The sequence below is a fragment of the Pelobates fuscus genome, chromosome 2 (genome assembly GCF_036172605.1).
Source record: "Pelobates fuscus isolate aPelFus1 chromosome 2, aPelFus1.pri, whole genome shotgun sequence".
Lineage (NCBI taxonomy): Eukaryota > Metazoa > Chordata > Amphibia > Anura > Pelobatidae > Pelobates > Pelobates fuscus.
This window is the reverse complement of record NC_086318.1, coordinates 123,311,796-123,327,715: the sequence shown is the minus strand read 5'-3', so window position 1 is coordinate 123,327,715 and position 15,920 is coordinate 123,311,796. Positions and strand designations below refer to the sequence as shown.

General features: G+C 43.6%; 2 protein-coding genes across 3 annotated transcripts in view; one reads left to right on the top strand and one right to left on the bottom strand.

Annotated features, from left to right (window-relative positions):
* Positions 1-8,572, top strand: part of LRRC31 (leucine rich repeat containing 31) — a 32,353-nt gene extending 23,781 nt beyond the window's left edge. For both annotated transcript variants that reach the window (XM_063442649.1, XM_063442648.1), the window contains exons 8-10: positions 1,204-1,371; positions 1,868-2,035; positions 8,051-8,572. In XM_063442649.1, the coding sequence (XP_063298719.1) occupies positions 1,204-1,371; positions 1,868-2,035; positions 8,051-8,367 (653 nt within the window). In that variant the 3' untranslated portion in view covers positions 8,368-8,572. The remainder of the gene's footprint in view (positions 1-1,203; positions 1,372-1,867; positions 2,036-8,050) is intronic.
* Positions 8,573-11,340: 2,768 nt separating this feature from the next.
* LRRIQ4 (leucine rich repeats and IQ motif containing 4) overlaps positions 11,341-15,920 on the bottom strand; it is a 40,495-nt gene continuing 35,915 nt past the window's right edge. Inside the window, exon 6 of the mRNA XM_063442645.1 lies at positions 11,341-12,119. Coding sequence (XP_063298715.1) covers positions 11,967-12,119 — 153 coding nt within the window. The 3' untranslated portion in view covers positions 11,341-11,966. The remainder of the gene's footprint in view (positions 12,120-15,920) is intronic.

Sequence of the window (15,920 nt, the reverse complement as noted above, 5' to 3'; positions counted from 1 at the left end):
ATTGGATGTTGCTATTTAAATGTTAGTGTATGTGACAGGTCTGTAGCGAGGAAGATGCATGTTGCATTCTGTCTGTTACTTACATAGAAGTATTTAAAAAAATTAAACACATGGATACCAAATGTAACTCTTACGTTTAATAAATATGGCATATATTTTAGATTTTATAAAGAATATATCTCTTATCATTTGAATCAACTTTATCCTTTTAAGTTGCCGAATAATGCACAGACTGTTATAGCCAGAACAGTCTTAATTGTGTACAGGAGAGGAAAATAGGGTAATTTCCAGGAATTTCAATCCCAGTGCCTATTCTTGAAGCAGCAGCGACTTGTTCTTTAAACACAACATGTTTATCAGAGCGAGGTGAGTCCAGAGACTCACAGGTAGAAAAGTGTATCCATAATGATAGGCTTCTTGGTGGCTGCATTGAGTGAGCCTGACATTAGACCTTTAGGCACCCTGGGCAAAATGTAGTAGTGAAGCCACCCAAAGTTCACACACCATTATTATAATTTTATTTTTTTTAACATTAACAGTTGTAAAAGCCATTTCTGATATAAAACAGTCTATCTCTCTTAGACACACTTACACTGATCACCTACAACATTTAAACCACCTGCCCAATATCATGTAGGTCCCCCCTTCCACCGAATATAACACAGCCTCCACTGGCCTCAGGGCCTGCCTTCTTCCCGTAGTTCTTCCTGTTGCAATCTCTTTCCCAGGTAAAGATGCACACACATTGGGCCATCTACCTGATCTAAAAGAAAGCATGATTCATTAGACCAGGCAACATTCTTCCACTGTTCCAGGGTCCAGTTCAAATTGTTCACATTGAAAGCATTTTCTGACATAGATATGGGTTATCATGGGCACTCGGACTGACTTCTTGCATACTGAGCACCCCATGTTGTACCCCATTTGATTGCAGTTCCTTCTCTAGTACAAATTCAATAGGGACTGTATTCAAATGGCTGCATCAGTTTACCAAGCACTGTAAAAAGGAACCTTTTCTGACAATCATCTACATAGTTTCAGTTGGTTCCTGTCTATTTTAATTTATTTGGGGTGTGCTCTGTCCCTTTAATTCCCTATGGAAAGCATACTCAAAAACAGACAAAATCTGTAAAGCAGTAATAATTGACTGACTGTACACACATACTGTTGTCTTTTTATTAAAAGTACTTTATGTTTTTCAAGCCCAGGTCATACCCTTGCTCTCCGATCTCAAAGTTCTGAATATATCATCGAATAAAATGATTGGTCAGTCTCCTGAACATCTTTTCAGCCGACTTCGCTTTTTGCCAAAACTCAGGTCTGTGATAGCCAGCAATTGTGCCTTAACCAAAGAATCTTTTGCCGCACTAGGTAAGTGTTGTATGTTTGTTATACAGTATATTAAAAATATAGTGTATAAGTCACAAAGCAAAGAAAACAGATAATTACTATCTAAATCAGGGGGTCAAAATGTTTTCAATTCAGTGTAATTTGGTATTTAGTGAATAAACCCTCACTATGAATTTGTTGATGCAGCTGATTTAGATTTTTGAATTTGTTGATAAGCCAGATATACTTTAAAGTTTTATCTCAATGATGCTAATTATTTTTTATCCTCTTTATAAAACTCAAGAGGTCTTGTATGCTGGAGGCTCCAATCACGTTTGAGTGGCTACATAATCTATTATCCTGTATAGATAGACAAGCCAACCTAAAGAAATGGCATAGAGAACTCCACAAAAAAACATTAATACATTTTCTAACATTATTGAAAATGGGCCAATAACATACATGTTACGAATTTATTTTATAATTCATAATTAATTTTCTTTTTGCAAGCACAAGTGACCGATTCATATAATTCTAGCTGAAGCATCTCGTTATCTGTTGGATCTTGAAATCTTGGATCTTTCCTGGAATAAATGTGTAGGCGGTAACCTCCAATTGATGTCAGGTTCTCTGAAATATACAACTGCTCTGCACAGCCTCATCCTTAGTAGCTGTAACCTGGTGACCCATGACCTGGCTGTTTTAGGTATGTATAAATGTTTTTTTTTAATAGGGATATCCAACCCATCTGTGAGAGATGCTTTCTGACATATTCAAAGGCACCGTGAGCTTTATGGTATTAATAATGTAACCGTTGATCATGGTTTGGACCTAGAATACTCTGTGCACAACTTGCATAGACTGTGAACATTTGTAGTCTCTTAAAATTTGTTTTTCTGTTTGTTTTGTAAAATACAGCTAAAATTCTGGTATTTTAAAAATGATGGAAAATCTGAATGCAGGGAAGCCATTTTAACAAAATGTTGCTAGAATATTATTTCATTTCATCACCTTGTTTAAGACCACCACTCTTTCTCTGTTTTATTTTTGTATTGCATTAAAGACCAACACGATATGCATTTACATAACCTGAATAATTAATCATTTATAATAGCAAAACAATGGTGCAATAACATGGGGCTTACAAAAAAGAAGATTACCTGTAGGAGAGTATAAGTATCTCAATATGAAACCATTAAGACTCGATTAATGGAGACTATCTAAACCACGTAGAATGCCAACGAGGATCCAGCCATTAAAATTAGTGTCAAATCCATGACTTGTCCTCTATTGACAGTGTACAGTTAGTACAGCTGGGTCTTTTACTGACTTAAGTATATCTATCCAATCCTACACCAAGATATATAGTGCATTCAGACTCCTATTTTTTTTCAAATTGTTTTAATGTTTTTGCCTTATGCTACAATTGTTTAAATACATTTGTTTTCTCATCACTCTACCCTCAATACCCCAAAATGACAAAGCAACAAAAAAAAACGATTTTTGACACTATTGAAATATATTAAACATAATAATGGAAATATATCATATTGGCATTGGCAGGTTTTCACACCCTTAATTTCATAATTAGTTGAAGCACCTTTGGCAGCGACTACAACCTCAACTCTTTTTAGAAAGTGTGTACTTGGATTTGGAGAGTTTCTGCCATCTGCCATCTCTGCAGATGCTCTCAACCTCTGTCAGCTTGGATGGACACCATCAGTGGACAGACATTTTTAGGTATCTACAGAGATGTTTGATTGTGTTCAAGTCTGAATTCTGGCTGGGCGGCTCAAGGACATTCACAGAGTTGTCCATAAGCCACTCTTGCATTGTCTTGAATGTGTGATTAGGGTCACTGTCCTGTTAGAATGTGAACGTGTGACACTGTCCTGTTAGAATGTGAATGTGTGTCAGTCCAGTCTTAGTGCTCTGGACCAGGTTTTCCTTAAGGGTATATCTGTATTTTGCTTTGTACAGCTTTCCCTAAACCTAAAATACTTCCTGCTACTGAAAGACACCCAAAAACTATGAGGCCTCCACCACCACCACATTGCTTCACTGTTGTGATGGTATTACACGTGTGATGAGTGGTGCCTGGTTTCCTCCAGACATTATACTTTGAATTGAGGCTCTTGTTTCTCACAGTCTTAGAGTCTTTTAGTTGCTTTTTTGAAAAATCCAAGCAAGCTTTCGTGTGTCTAGTGAAAAGGGCCTTCTGTTTGGCTAGTCTTCCACAAAGGCCAGATTGGGGGAGTGTTTCCTGTGATGGTTCTCTTTCCGCAAGTTTCTTACATGTCAATACATGATCTCCAAAGACAATGTCACCAGTGGGTTTTTAGTGGCCCCTCTTGCCAAGGTCCTGTTTGCTCCATGCAGCTCTGCCAGCAGCTTTAGGAAGATTCCTGGTTGTTCCAAAATGCTTCCATTTATGAATTATGGAGGTCACTGTGCACTTTGGAATTGTCAATTGTCAAGCAGCCTTTCCCATATCTATGTCTTGACACAATCCTGTCTCTGAGTTCGGAAGAAAGTTCCTTTGACCTTATTGCTTGGTTTTTGCTCTGATATGACTTCACAACTGTGAGACCTTACTTTAACAGGTGTATGCCTTTCAGGGCCGGTGCAAGGATTTTTGCCGCCATAGGCAAAAAAGAATTTGCCGCCCCCCATATGTCCTGCCCACCATGTGACATCACAATGCCCCGCCCATATGCCCTGCCATATGGACCAACACCAGTCTGCACAAAGTGTCTTTTATCTGAAAAGTCAGTGTGTTTACATTATAAAGCCTACAGGCACAGACTATAGACACCAGAACCACTACATTAAGCTGTAGTGCTTCTGGTGACTATAGTGGCCCTTTAACCCCTTAAGGACACATGACATGTCTGACATGTCATGATTCCCTTTTATTCCAGAAGTTTGGTCCTTAAGGGGTTAATGTGAGGTAAATTAGAGATTAGTGCCACTAATAATATATTGGATTGCCTACTTACCACCAGATGAGGACAAGAGGCTGATGATGGGCTCAGTCTGGCTCCACAGGTCTAATGTAGAAGAGGCTCTCTGGAGACTGTTTGTTTGTAACAGTGCTCACAACAATTAATGAACAGGAAGCAGCTCCATTTTTGGGGCCCCTTACACAGCTCACGGTCTAGGCCCCCAGGGCTTGACCGTGAGTATGCCTACAATGCCCGCCCATGAATACCTACATGGCCCACCCATGAGTTCTCTCACAGGGAGTGTAGTGTATATGTGTAGGGGATGTTTTATGTGTTATTGTAGAGGATATAATGTGTGTGTGTTCTTATAGAATGTAGTGTATAGGGATACCAGTGTAAGGGATGTAGTGTGTGTATAGGGGATGCAGTGTGTGTTTGTATGTAAGGAATGCATTGTATGTTTCTCTCTGTGTGTGTGTGTGTGTGTGTGTGTGTGTGTAAGGGATGCAAGGTGTGTTTCTGTGTATGTAATTGAATGCAGTGTGTGTCTGTAAGGGGTGCATTGAGTGTATAAGAGATGCATTTTGTTTCTATGTGTAAGATAATGAGTGTTTTTGTCAGCGTAAGGGATGCATTGTGTGTTTCGGGTGTGTCTGTGTGTGAGTAGGGATACATTGTATGTTTTTGTGTGTGTGGGGGGGGATGCATTGTGTATGTGTGTAGTGTAAACGAGAGGGTTTGTGGGGTAGGATAGGTATTAAAAAAAAAAATGTCATAGTGCTCTCCCCTCAAGTCAATTTGTGATTTCCCCTTCCCTCCTTTCCCTCAGTGTTCTCCCCTTCTGTGCCATAGTGCTCTCACCCCCTTAGTGGTAATCTCCCTCCCCTCAGTGGTCATTATCCTCTTTCCCCCCTTAGTGGTCCTTACCCTCCTCCCCTCTCCTTAGTGGTCCTCCTTCCTTACCTCCCTATGGTGGTCCTTCCCCCCCCCCCCCTTAGTGGTCCTCCCTCTGCCAAACCCCTTAGTGGTCCTTACCCCCCTCCTTCAGTGGTCCTTACCCCCCCTCCTTCAGTGGTCCTTACCCCCCTCCTTCAGTGGTCCTTACTCTGCCCCCTCCCTATGTGATCCTTACTACCCCCTCCCTATGTGGTCCTTACTCTCCCCCCCTATGTGGTCCTTACCCCCCCTCCATATGTGGTCCTTACTCCCATGGTCCTTACTCCCCCCATGTGGTCCTTACTCCCCCCCCACTCAGTTGTCCTTACTCCCCCACCTCTCCCTCCCTCAGTTCTCAGTTGCCCTTACTCCCCCCTCCCTCCCTTAGTTCTCAGTTGTCCTTATTCCCCCCTCCCTCAGTTCTCAGTTGTCCATACTCCCCCCTCAGTTCTCAGTTGTCCTTACCCCCTCCCTCAGTTCTCAGTTGTCCTTACTCCCCCCTCCCTCAGTTGTCCTTACTCCCCCCCCTCCCTCAGTTCTCAGTTGTCCTTACTCCCCCCTCCCTCCCTCAGTTCTGTTGTCCTTACTCCCCCTCCCTCCCTCAGTTCTCAGTTGTCCTTACTCCCCCCTCCCTCAGTTGTCCTTACTCCCCCCTCCCTCCCTCAGTTCCCAGTTGTCCTTACTCCCCCTCCCTCCCTCAGTTCTCAGTTGTCCTTACTCCCCCCTCCCTCAGTTGTCCTTACTCCCCCCTCCCTCAGTTCTCCTTACTCCCCCCCTCAGTTCTCAGTTGTCCTTACTCCCCCCCTCAGTTCTCCTTACTCCCCCCTCAGTTCTCTTTACCCCCCTTCCCTCCCCCCCCTCCCTCAGTTCTCAGTTGACCCTACCCCACTCTTCCTTCCTGCCTTTATAGCGTGGCCGGGCGGCGCGGACAGCGGGACAGGAACCTCTGTTTCCTGTACCCGGCCGCCGGCGGTGCTCACTTCCTGTCAGTCCGCCGGCGGCCGGGTACAAGAAACAGAGGTTTCTGTTCCGCGTTCCGCGCCGCCCGGCCACGCTACATTGAGAGACCGGCAGGAGGGAGCGCTCTGCGCCGGCCCTGGACAGGGGGCCAAGGGAGAGCACTAAGGGACAGAAGAGGAGAACACGGAGGGACAGGGAAATCAATAATTGACAAGAGGGGAGAGCACTATGAATTTTTTTTAAATAAAGAGCTGCTCCCCTCTCAGTCCCTATCCTATCCCACAAACCTTCTCTTTTACACTACACACATACACAATGCATCCCCACACACACACACACACACACACACAGAAACATACAATGCATTCCTACTCACACACAGACACACCCGAAACACACAATGCATCCCTTATGTTCACACAAACACTCATTCTCTTACACACAGAAACAAAATGCATCTCTTACACAATCAATGCACCCCTTACAGACACACATTGCATTCAATTACATACACAGAAACACACCTTGCACCCCTTACACACACTCACACACAGAAACATACAATGCATTCCTTTCATGCAAACACACACTGCATCCCCTATAAACACACTACATCCCTTACACAAATTGGTATCCCTATACACTACATTCTATAAGAACACACACACATTGCATCCTCTACAATAACACATAAAACATCCCCTACACACATACACTCCACTTCCTGTGAGAGAACTCATGGGTGGGCCATGTACGTATTTATGGGTGGGCATTGTAGGCATACTCACGGTCAAGCTCTGGGGGCCCAGACCGTGAGCTGTGTAAGGGGCCCTAAAAAATGGAGCTGCTTCCTGTTCGTTAATTGTTGTGAGCACTCTTAAAAACAGTCTCCAGCATAATGTAGTGGTTCTGGTGACTATAGCCTGTGCCTGTAGGCCTTTTAATGTAAACACACTGTCTTTTCAGATAAAAGACACTTTGTGAAGACTGGCGTTGGCCCATATGGGCAGGGCATTGTGATGTCACATGGTGGGAAGGACATATGGGGGGGCGGCAACATTTATTTTGCCTAGGGCAGCAAAAATCCTTGCACCGGCCCTGCCCCTGTCCCTCTGCAGTCCCCCCTTGGTGGTCTTCTCACTCCCCCCTCTCCCCCTTAGTGGTCCTCCATCCCTCCCCTTAGTGGTCCTACACTCTCCCAAACCCTTTAGTGGTCCTCCCTCTCCCAAACCCCTTAGTAGACCTTGCCCTCCCCTCCCTCCCTCCCCTCCCCTCCCCTTCCCTAGTGGTCCTTACTCCCCCCCTCCCCTAATGGTCCTTACCCTCCTCTTCCTTCCTGCCTATGTAGCGTGGCCGGGTGTCGCGGAATGCGGGACAGGAACTTCTGTTTCCTGTACCCGGCCGCCTGCGGACTGAAGGGAAGTGCTCATTTGAGCACTTCCCTTCAGTCCGCCGGCTGCCGGGTACAGGAAACAGAAATTCCTGTCCGCGTTCCGCGCCGCCCGGCCACACTACATTGAGAGACCGGCAGGAGGGAGAGCTCTGCGCTTCCCTCCTGCCGGTCACTCAAACCCGACCGCCCTCCATACAGCAGTGCTGCGCCGCCTGAGGCTTGTAAAAGAGGAGCCGCACCGGTGACTCCGGGCACAGGGATCCGGCGCCCCCTGCTAAGGTGCGCCCTAGGCGGCTGCCTAGGTCGCCTTACAGGTAGCGCCGTTCCTGAGTATAACACTGCAATTGTCCAAAAACCCTATTGAATTTATCAGTGGCTTACAAATTTTTTTTAGCCTCACAAATTTTGCATTACAATAAAATTTACCTGTTTAATGTAATTGGATACAATGCATGTAATTAGCTAAATAATTTGCAATTTATTTTAGCATCCACATTACAAGATGGACATCTACAGAGATTGCTTCAACTGGATCTTGCATACAATGACACGATTCCCGATGAGGGATGGGGTCTCCTTTTTGAGAGTATAGGTGCTCTAAAGAACATTACTGAATTGGATATTAGTCTACGTCCTGCTTCCAGACGTAACTGTGGTCCTTGGTTCATTCATTTCTTGTCAAGCTTATTGAAATTACCTAAACTCAAAGAAGTGGGAATGCAGCGATGGGTGCTCTCCCCAGCAGAACAGCAGCAACTGGACCGTGTTTGTAAAGACAACCTCATTCATGTTAATTTCGACTGACCCGACACATTTTAAAAAAACATTCCTTAAAGAGACAGTGACAATTGAAAATGAGAAAGCATTGGAAGCATTCAGATATAATGCACTCCTGTCTCTATAGAGGTCCACAAATATAGTTAGAAATATACTATTGTTAATAAAGTTTTTAATGTCCATGAATGTCTATTCAAGAAAGTTGACTATGTATGTGAAGCAATAATGCATTTTGGTTATGCTGGTTGGTAGTGCATTTTGTTTAAAAAGAAAAACTAATAGTGGCAATTGTCTCGGTTTATAACCCCTTTTGTATATACATGGCAGATTCAGTTGAAAACAACTAAAAAAATGTTAGAACTTTTTTAATTAACAGAACATGCAAGCAGGCAGATCAGGGGCAGAGCCAGCAACAGCAGACTAGAGTAAAGATAAGATTATACTATATTTAAGGAGGGCAAGGGGGGACAGGGTGGCTAAGGGGGGACAGGGTGGACAGGAGGGCAAGGGGGGACAAGGTGGCTAAATGGTGTTTTTAACACTATAGGGTCAGGAATACGTTTGTGTTCCTGACCCTATAGTGTCCCTTTAATCCGTACTTGAGGGAAATCAAATGTAATCAATGCCCTCCCAATGCATTTCTTGATGGTTTTTAAAATTCTTTATTTTATATGGGTGGTATGATACAATTGAGAAAAGCAAAAGACATATGTGATAAACATTGCAATTATACATGGATTGATAGCGTCTAGTTGAGAAGTGACCCATTTTATATATTTATATATCTATGTTTTAGCTAATACAGCATAGGAGTTAGACGCTAGTAAAGCTCTTAGGTCATGTCTCTTCATCAGTTTTTTAACTATGATCTGAGCTGTGAGTGTCGGGGGAGATGTAGAGTAGGACTCCTATTTATATGACATTGACTGAAAATGAAACTTAGTGATCCTGCAAATACATGGCAACTTGCTGTTTAAATGGGATCAATAGTGGCATTTGTCTGCTAGACCTAGGCTTCATTCAGCAAGGTTTGACATTCCTCCTAGAGGCATTAAAACAGTACTAAACCGAAGGTATAATGAAATATTAAGAAAGCAGAACGAAAAATAAAGGACAAACAAAGACTGAATTCAAGTACACTTTCAGGTCACTGAGTTGCTGGTTCCCTTAGGCACGAAACGGTTGATTCTGGAGACGTCCCAGGTATGACTTGTGACCGGTGTGTCGGTCTGTTCCTGCAGGCCTAGTGCTTGGAGGAAGGCTGTTCCCTCTGAGGGTCGTATGGCTTTGATAATCTTTACATTTTTGGATGACCGTGAGAGCTCTGGGGAAGGACCACCGGTAAGAGAGTCCAGCATCCTGTAGGATTTTAGTTATTGGCTGCATTGATTTTCGCCACAGTAAAGTGGCTCTGCTTAAGTCCTGAAAGAATGTGAGTGTTTGCGATTCAAATTGTAGTGGAGTCTTTCCCTTCAGGGCACTGAGGAGCTTTTGCTTATCGGCAAGGGTTTGGCAACACAGGATAATGTTGCAGGGAGCCTTATTCGGTGCCTGTGAGGATTTGGCTATTCGGTATCCTCTGCCGAAGGCAAATTTTTGGCTGTTTTTGCAGGTAAGACAGAGGAGGCTAGGCGTGTGACGAAGTTCCTCAGGTGGGAGTGAGTCCACGACTTTGTGGATCTTAATATTTCTATTCTGCTCTCTGTCCTCCAACTGGGCCATCCGGATACCTTCGTGTGATTGTGCGGTTTGAAGTAGTTGCACTGTCTCACTTATGGAAGTCAGTCCTTGTTTCAAATCGAGGAGGTCTGCCTCAGTTGCTTAGACCCTGTTTGTTACTGCTTGCACCTCTGTTTATACAGCCCTTATCTTAGCCGAGAACATTTGCTTCATGTGTACTAGCAGGTTATATATGTCCTGCTTGGTGGACGGTGCATTACCATCGGCTTTTGCTGGGGCCTCTAGAGCAGTGTTTCCCAACCCAGTCCTCAAGGCACACCTACCAGTCCAGGATTTAAGGATTACCCAGTTTTGTCTAAGGTGTTTTTAGAAAAAAAAGAAAAAACACCTTAGACAAAACTGGGTAATCCTTAAATCCTGGACTGGTAGGTGTGCCTTGAGGACTGGGTTGGGAAACACTGCTCTAGAGCATCTCTGAATAAGAAAGTAATTTTTGGAGCGCCCTTCAAATAAAGGAAATTTAGAGATCTATTTAGAGTTAGTGTGATTTAAAGTTGCTGCTACAAAACACTCTAAATGTGATGCCCTAAAACACACTTAATGTACATAAAAGAAAAGAGTAAATAAGAGCGGAGCAGTGTATCAATAACTATTTAGGTGATATACCCCAAATATATATGCATATGTGAGGAAGTTAAGATAAATCAAAAATAATACTTAATATTCAAAGGATGACTTCCATACAGGAATTCCCCAGCACATACAGGAGAAAAATACATAAAAAACAAATGATGGTGCAGATTGTACAAATTTTTTAATATTGTGTGTATTCCCAGAGAGTATACCCAAAAAAGGGCTAAGGAAATACACTAACAAAGTGAGTTAGCTCAAATAGATTAAGATAAAGAATTACATCATTTGTTTTTTTTTTATGTATTTTTCTCCTGTATGTGCTGGGGAATTCCTGTATGGAAGTCATCCTTTGAATATTAAAGTATTATTTTTGATTTATCTTAACTTCCTCATATATGCATATATATTTGGGGTATATCACCTAAATAATTATTTTATGATACACTGCTCCACTCTTATTTACGCGGGTCGCTTGTGGTTTCAGGGCTCGATGGTGTTGCCCATCCTGGTTCGGGAGGTCAGCATTTGGCTGATGTCCTAGCCCTCTCTGGTGGAGGATTGGGTCGGTTTTTGTGATTTGCACCCCTTTCCACTGCTGGAGAGGTGTGGCTGTGGTATTCAGAGGTTACAGTACCCTCTGGGCCTCCTCCATTCCAGTGTAACCAGCTGCAGCGTAGGTAGGCCTGAAGACCTCGGCGCCAGTTTTAGCGCTTGCGGGGGAGATGAAGGGCATCCGCCGATTCGCTATCACCTCCCTGTCTTGTTGGAGGTAGTTGCGTACTGATGTCTCTGGTTTCTGCAGTGTTAGGGGCGATTATGTTGAAATAGTTCTCGGAGCTGCGGGAAGGTGCGTCTTCCTCAGAGTGCTGTGTAGCTCCGCCCCCCATTTCTTGATGATTTAACCTCTTCTGTTACTAAATGTCAACATATTCAGCATTGGGTCCATGGGAATCCCTGTCTGTGCTTATGGCAAAAGAAATGACATAAAAAAACTAAATATTACATTTGCATAACTACCTGATTCATTGTAGTCATAACATTGCCCTCTCATCAATTCTGACTCAAACAGTTATTAAACATTGTTTCAAATTTCTGATTAGTAATAATTAGAAGATCTAATTCATTATGTGCAGGTTTAGGAGTGAATACAAATGTACATATTGCAATTAAAGGCTACTTCAATGAGTACATGTAAGTGAAACAAATGCAAGGCTAGATATACTATTTCATGAGGTTGAGGTGTATTTCCTAGTTTAAGACTGACATTTTTTAAATTCCAGGACTCCTATTAGAAAGGAACTATTTTGTCACGTTCACTTCTTCTTTCCTTTCCCTTGAGGTTTCTTTGCTTGCCCCTTTGTTTTCTTGTCCTTTTTCGTTTTCTTTCCTTTTTGATTTATGTTGCGTAAATAAGCGAATGGTCCAAGTCCTTTCCGTACCATTTGTCCTCGCCACCTTGCCTGGATCTGAAGCACATAGTGAGAAAAATCAGTACCTGCCTACAAAAGGATCTTTTACTAAGAGCTAATTCACATAGCTCAGCCAATTAGAGAAAAAGTATTTGATCTCCTGCTGATTTTGAATGTTGGCCCACTGACAGAGAAATAATCAGTCTCTAATTTTAATGGTAGGTGTATTTTAACAGTGAGAGACAGAATAATAAAAAAAAAACAGAAAATGCACGTCAAAAAAGTTATAAATTGATTTGCATGCCAATGAGTGAAATAAGTATTTGATTCCATATCAATCAGCAAGATTTCTGGCTCCCAGGTGTCTTTTATACAGGTAACGAGCTGAGATTAAGATCACTCTCTTAAAGGGAGTGCTCCTAATCTCAACTCATTACCTGTATAAAAGACACCTGTCCACAGACGCAATCAATCAGATTCCAAACTCTCCACCATGGCCAAGACTAAAAAGCTGTCCAAGGATGTCAGGGACAAGATTGTAGACCTACACAAGGCTGGAATGGGCTACAAGACCATCGCCAAGCAGCTTGGTGAGAAGGTGACAACAATTGGTGTGATTATTCGCAAATGGAAGAAACACAAAATAACTGTCAGTCTCCCGCAGTCTGGTGCTCCATGCAAGATCTGACCTTGTGGAGTTTAATGATCATGAAAGCGGTGAGGAATCAGCCCAGAACTACACGGGATGATCTTGTTAATGATCTGAAGGCAGCTGGGACCATAGTAACCAAGAAAACAATTGGTAACACACTGAAAATTTTGTGGTCAGATGAGACCAAAATGGAGCTCTTTGGCATCAACTTAACTTGCTGTGTTTAGAGGAGGAGGAATGCTGCCTATGACCCCAAGAACAACATCCCCACCATCAAACATGGAGGAGAAAAAATCATGCTTTGGGGATGTTATTCTGCTAAAGGGACAGGACAACTGCACCACATCAAAGGGACGATGGACGGGGCCATGCTGGGTATTCCAGCATTACAATGATTCAAAACACACAGCCAAGGCAATAAAGTAGTGGCACAGAAGAAGCACATTAAGGTCCTGGAGTCTCCAGACATTAAACCCATAGAAAATCTGTGGAGGGAGCTGAAAGTTCGAGTTGCCAAATGTCAGCCTCAAAACCCTAATGACTTGGAGAGGATCTGCAAAGAGGAGTGGGACAAAATCCTTCCTGAGATGTGTGCAAACCTGGTGACCAACTACAAGAAACGTCTGACCTCTGTGATTGCCAACAAGGGTTTTTCCACCAAGTACTAAGTCGAAGGGGTCAAATACTTAGTTCACTCATTGACATGCAAATCAATTTATAACTTTTCTGGCATGCGTTTTTCTGTATTTGTTTTTTTTTTTTGTTATTCTGTCTCTCACTGCTAAAATACACCTACCATTAAAATTATAGACTGATCATTTCTTTGTCAGTGGGAAACCGTTTAAAATCAGCAATCAAATAAATTTTTTCCTAACTGTACAGTTTTTGTTAAAATCAGACAAATCTGTATATTTGGTTATTCACAAAATAACTGTTCAGAAATTCATAAATTAAAACCAGTTTCCCTGACAAAAAACACAGAGATTACACCAATAGCATCCAACCCATTTTAGCCGTACATCCGTGACCCTAACCCTTAATTCACCACCACCAAGACCTACTGTTACATTTGCACGTTTTTCTTTTTCTTATAGCAGAAACATGTGATTGCCTTTGACCTGCAAATCTTGTTGCAACACTAAGATCCATTATCTTAAATAGCAAGGACCCATTTGGCTCAGTGCCATTTAAAATCCATAGATAGTGAATAAAGTTACTTTTATCACTGAACTGTAGGGAATTAGCGTGAATGAAAATGGACAAATTTCTGTCAGAAAGTCATATTTTAGTGGAAAAAGAACTTGGTTTAGAAAAGTGGTTGAGAAAGTCTGCTCTAAGATATATATTTTCAAATGAAAAATAAATAGCACCATGGTGCCACGATACCTTACCTTGGTCCCACACGGTGGTGCTCCGGCTGCTGACTCCTCACAGCCTTGACACAGCATTTTGGACGACGGTTGCTCCATACAAGCCCCCTCTTATGACGCGGTGCATGCGTGCCGACGTCATAGCGGCTATGCTGTGCAACTTCAAAGTATGCCACGCTCCCTGACGTTTTGGGGGAGTTGAATTAAAGCAAAAGATGCTGCCCTATAAAAGAGTGCCTTTTGCTTTAATTCAGTGCCCTTTTGTAGTTCACTGGTTGTTCCCTCTAGTTCTATATGGCTTCCTTACTGTGTGTCACGGTTCTCACCGTGACATCCAGTCGTGGTCACTCCAGAAGTGCCCGATAGGGGATTTGAACTGTGGTTCTTCTGGACCGTATCCTGCTATTTTTCCTCTGAGCCATTTCAGGACTTTGGATAACTCCTGTTTATTCTTGTATTGCCTGCAGCACTAGGGGGCTGGACTTCACCAAAGGCTCAGATCTGTCAGTAACTCTCCAGCTGAATCTGATACCTAATTAACAAGATATAAAAGCCTGCCTCGGGGGGCGGGGCCTGACCGCCGAGCCGGATGGACGCGGGGCACCTCGGCTCCCCGAGGAATCCCTGAAAATCAGCCCAAAACAACCCCATCTCGCCTGAAAAACCTTCAGCACTACTAAGAAGGCAAGGGGACCTGAGCAATAACCCTCAGGGCGGCCAGTGGCTTTCATCCTGCGGCGACGCCGACTGAGAGGCGGGCGGGATTGCGGCCTGCCGTGAGGCCCTGGCGGGGGAAGCGGCCGATCCCCTGCACTTGGTCCGGCGGGACCTCTCGCTTGCCTGCAGAGGGCCCCGTTCTCCCCCCCTGTGGCCCGGGGGGGTTATCCTGGACCCCACCGAGGAAGTAGAGATCACCCATGACAACTGAACAGGGGGAAAAGTCTAACCTGAGACCGCATGACAGCAACCAAGATGGCCGCCGCGCCTACTACAAGCCACAACATCGGAGCAACGGCTGGGCGCCGTCTGGAAACTGACGCTGATAAATACACAGCGTACTGAAAGTGGCCCGCTGGCAACAGAGACCATCGGATAACCTTAAAAGGTACATACTCACCACGCTGGCTTTCCAAGAGCAGAATCACAGCATCCAAAACAACACCTCCCACTGTCACCGGCGGGTCTGTGGGGACTATAATCGGAATCTGACCCTGCCGCAACATAGCGGAGCTATGGACACGGGGCACAAGCGCTAATCCCAACCCAAGGCTGGTACCAGCGAACACACTCCTGGCCGGCAGGTACCCAAGCATTTCACAGCATGAAACACAAGGAACTTGATCACAACCAGGAAGCCAGCCGACCAAGCACAGCTGCAGGAATGACCAAGCGACTGCCAACCCCATACACCTAAAGTTACAACAGATCACTGTGTAATCTTTATTTTAGCGCACCATTCTTAATACCAAATTGAATTTACTACAGTGGATTTTACCTATGCAGCCCCCCATAGAAAGCACTTAACATGATTAAGCTTACAGATGTACCTAACTTGACAAGCCCGGCTCTCCACTGTCCCCTGGTGGTTAAATCTAATCAGTATATAGAAAGCTGTAACTGATGTTATCTTGCATAGCCTATACTCCAACATACTTAGACCATACTAATTTCTAGCTCCATGTTAATAGCGAGCATGTTCGGTAATCCCTTTCAGATTGTTTAGCCTGTGTTTAAAGGTTTACAGCGAAAACCTACTCAGCTAAGCTAGAAACAGATGATACTTAAATTCCAATTGTTATGTTTAAACGTCATGCCATCTAGTAACAAAAATTATGG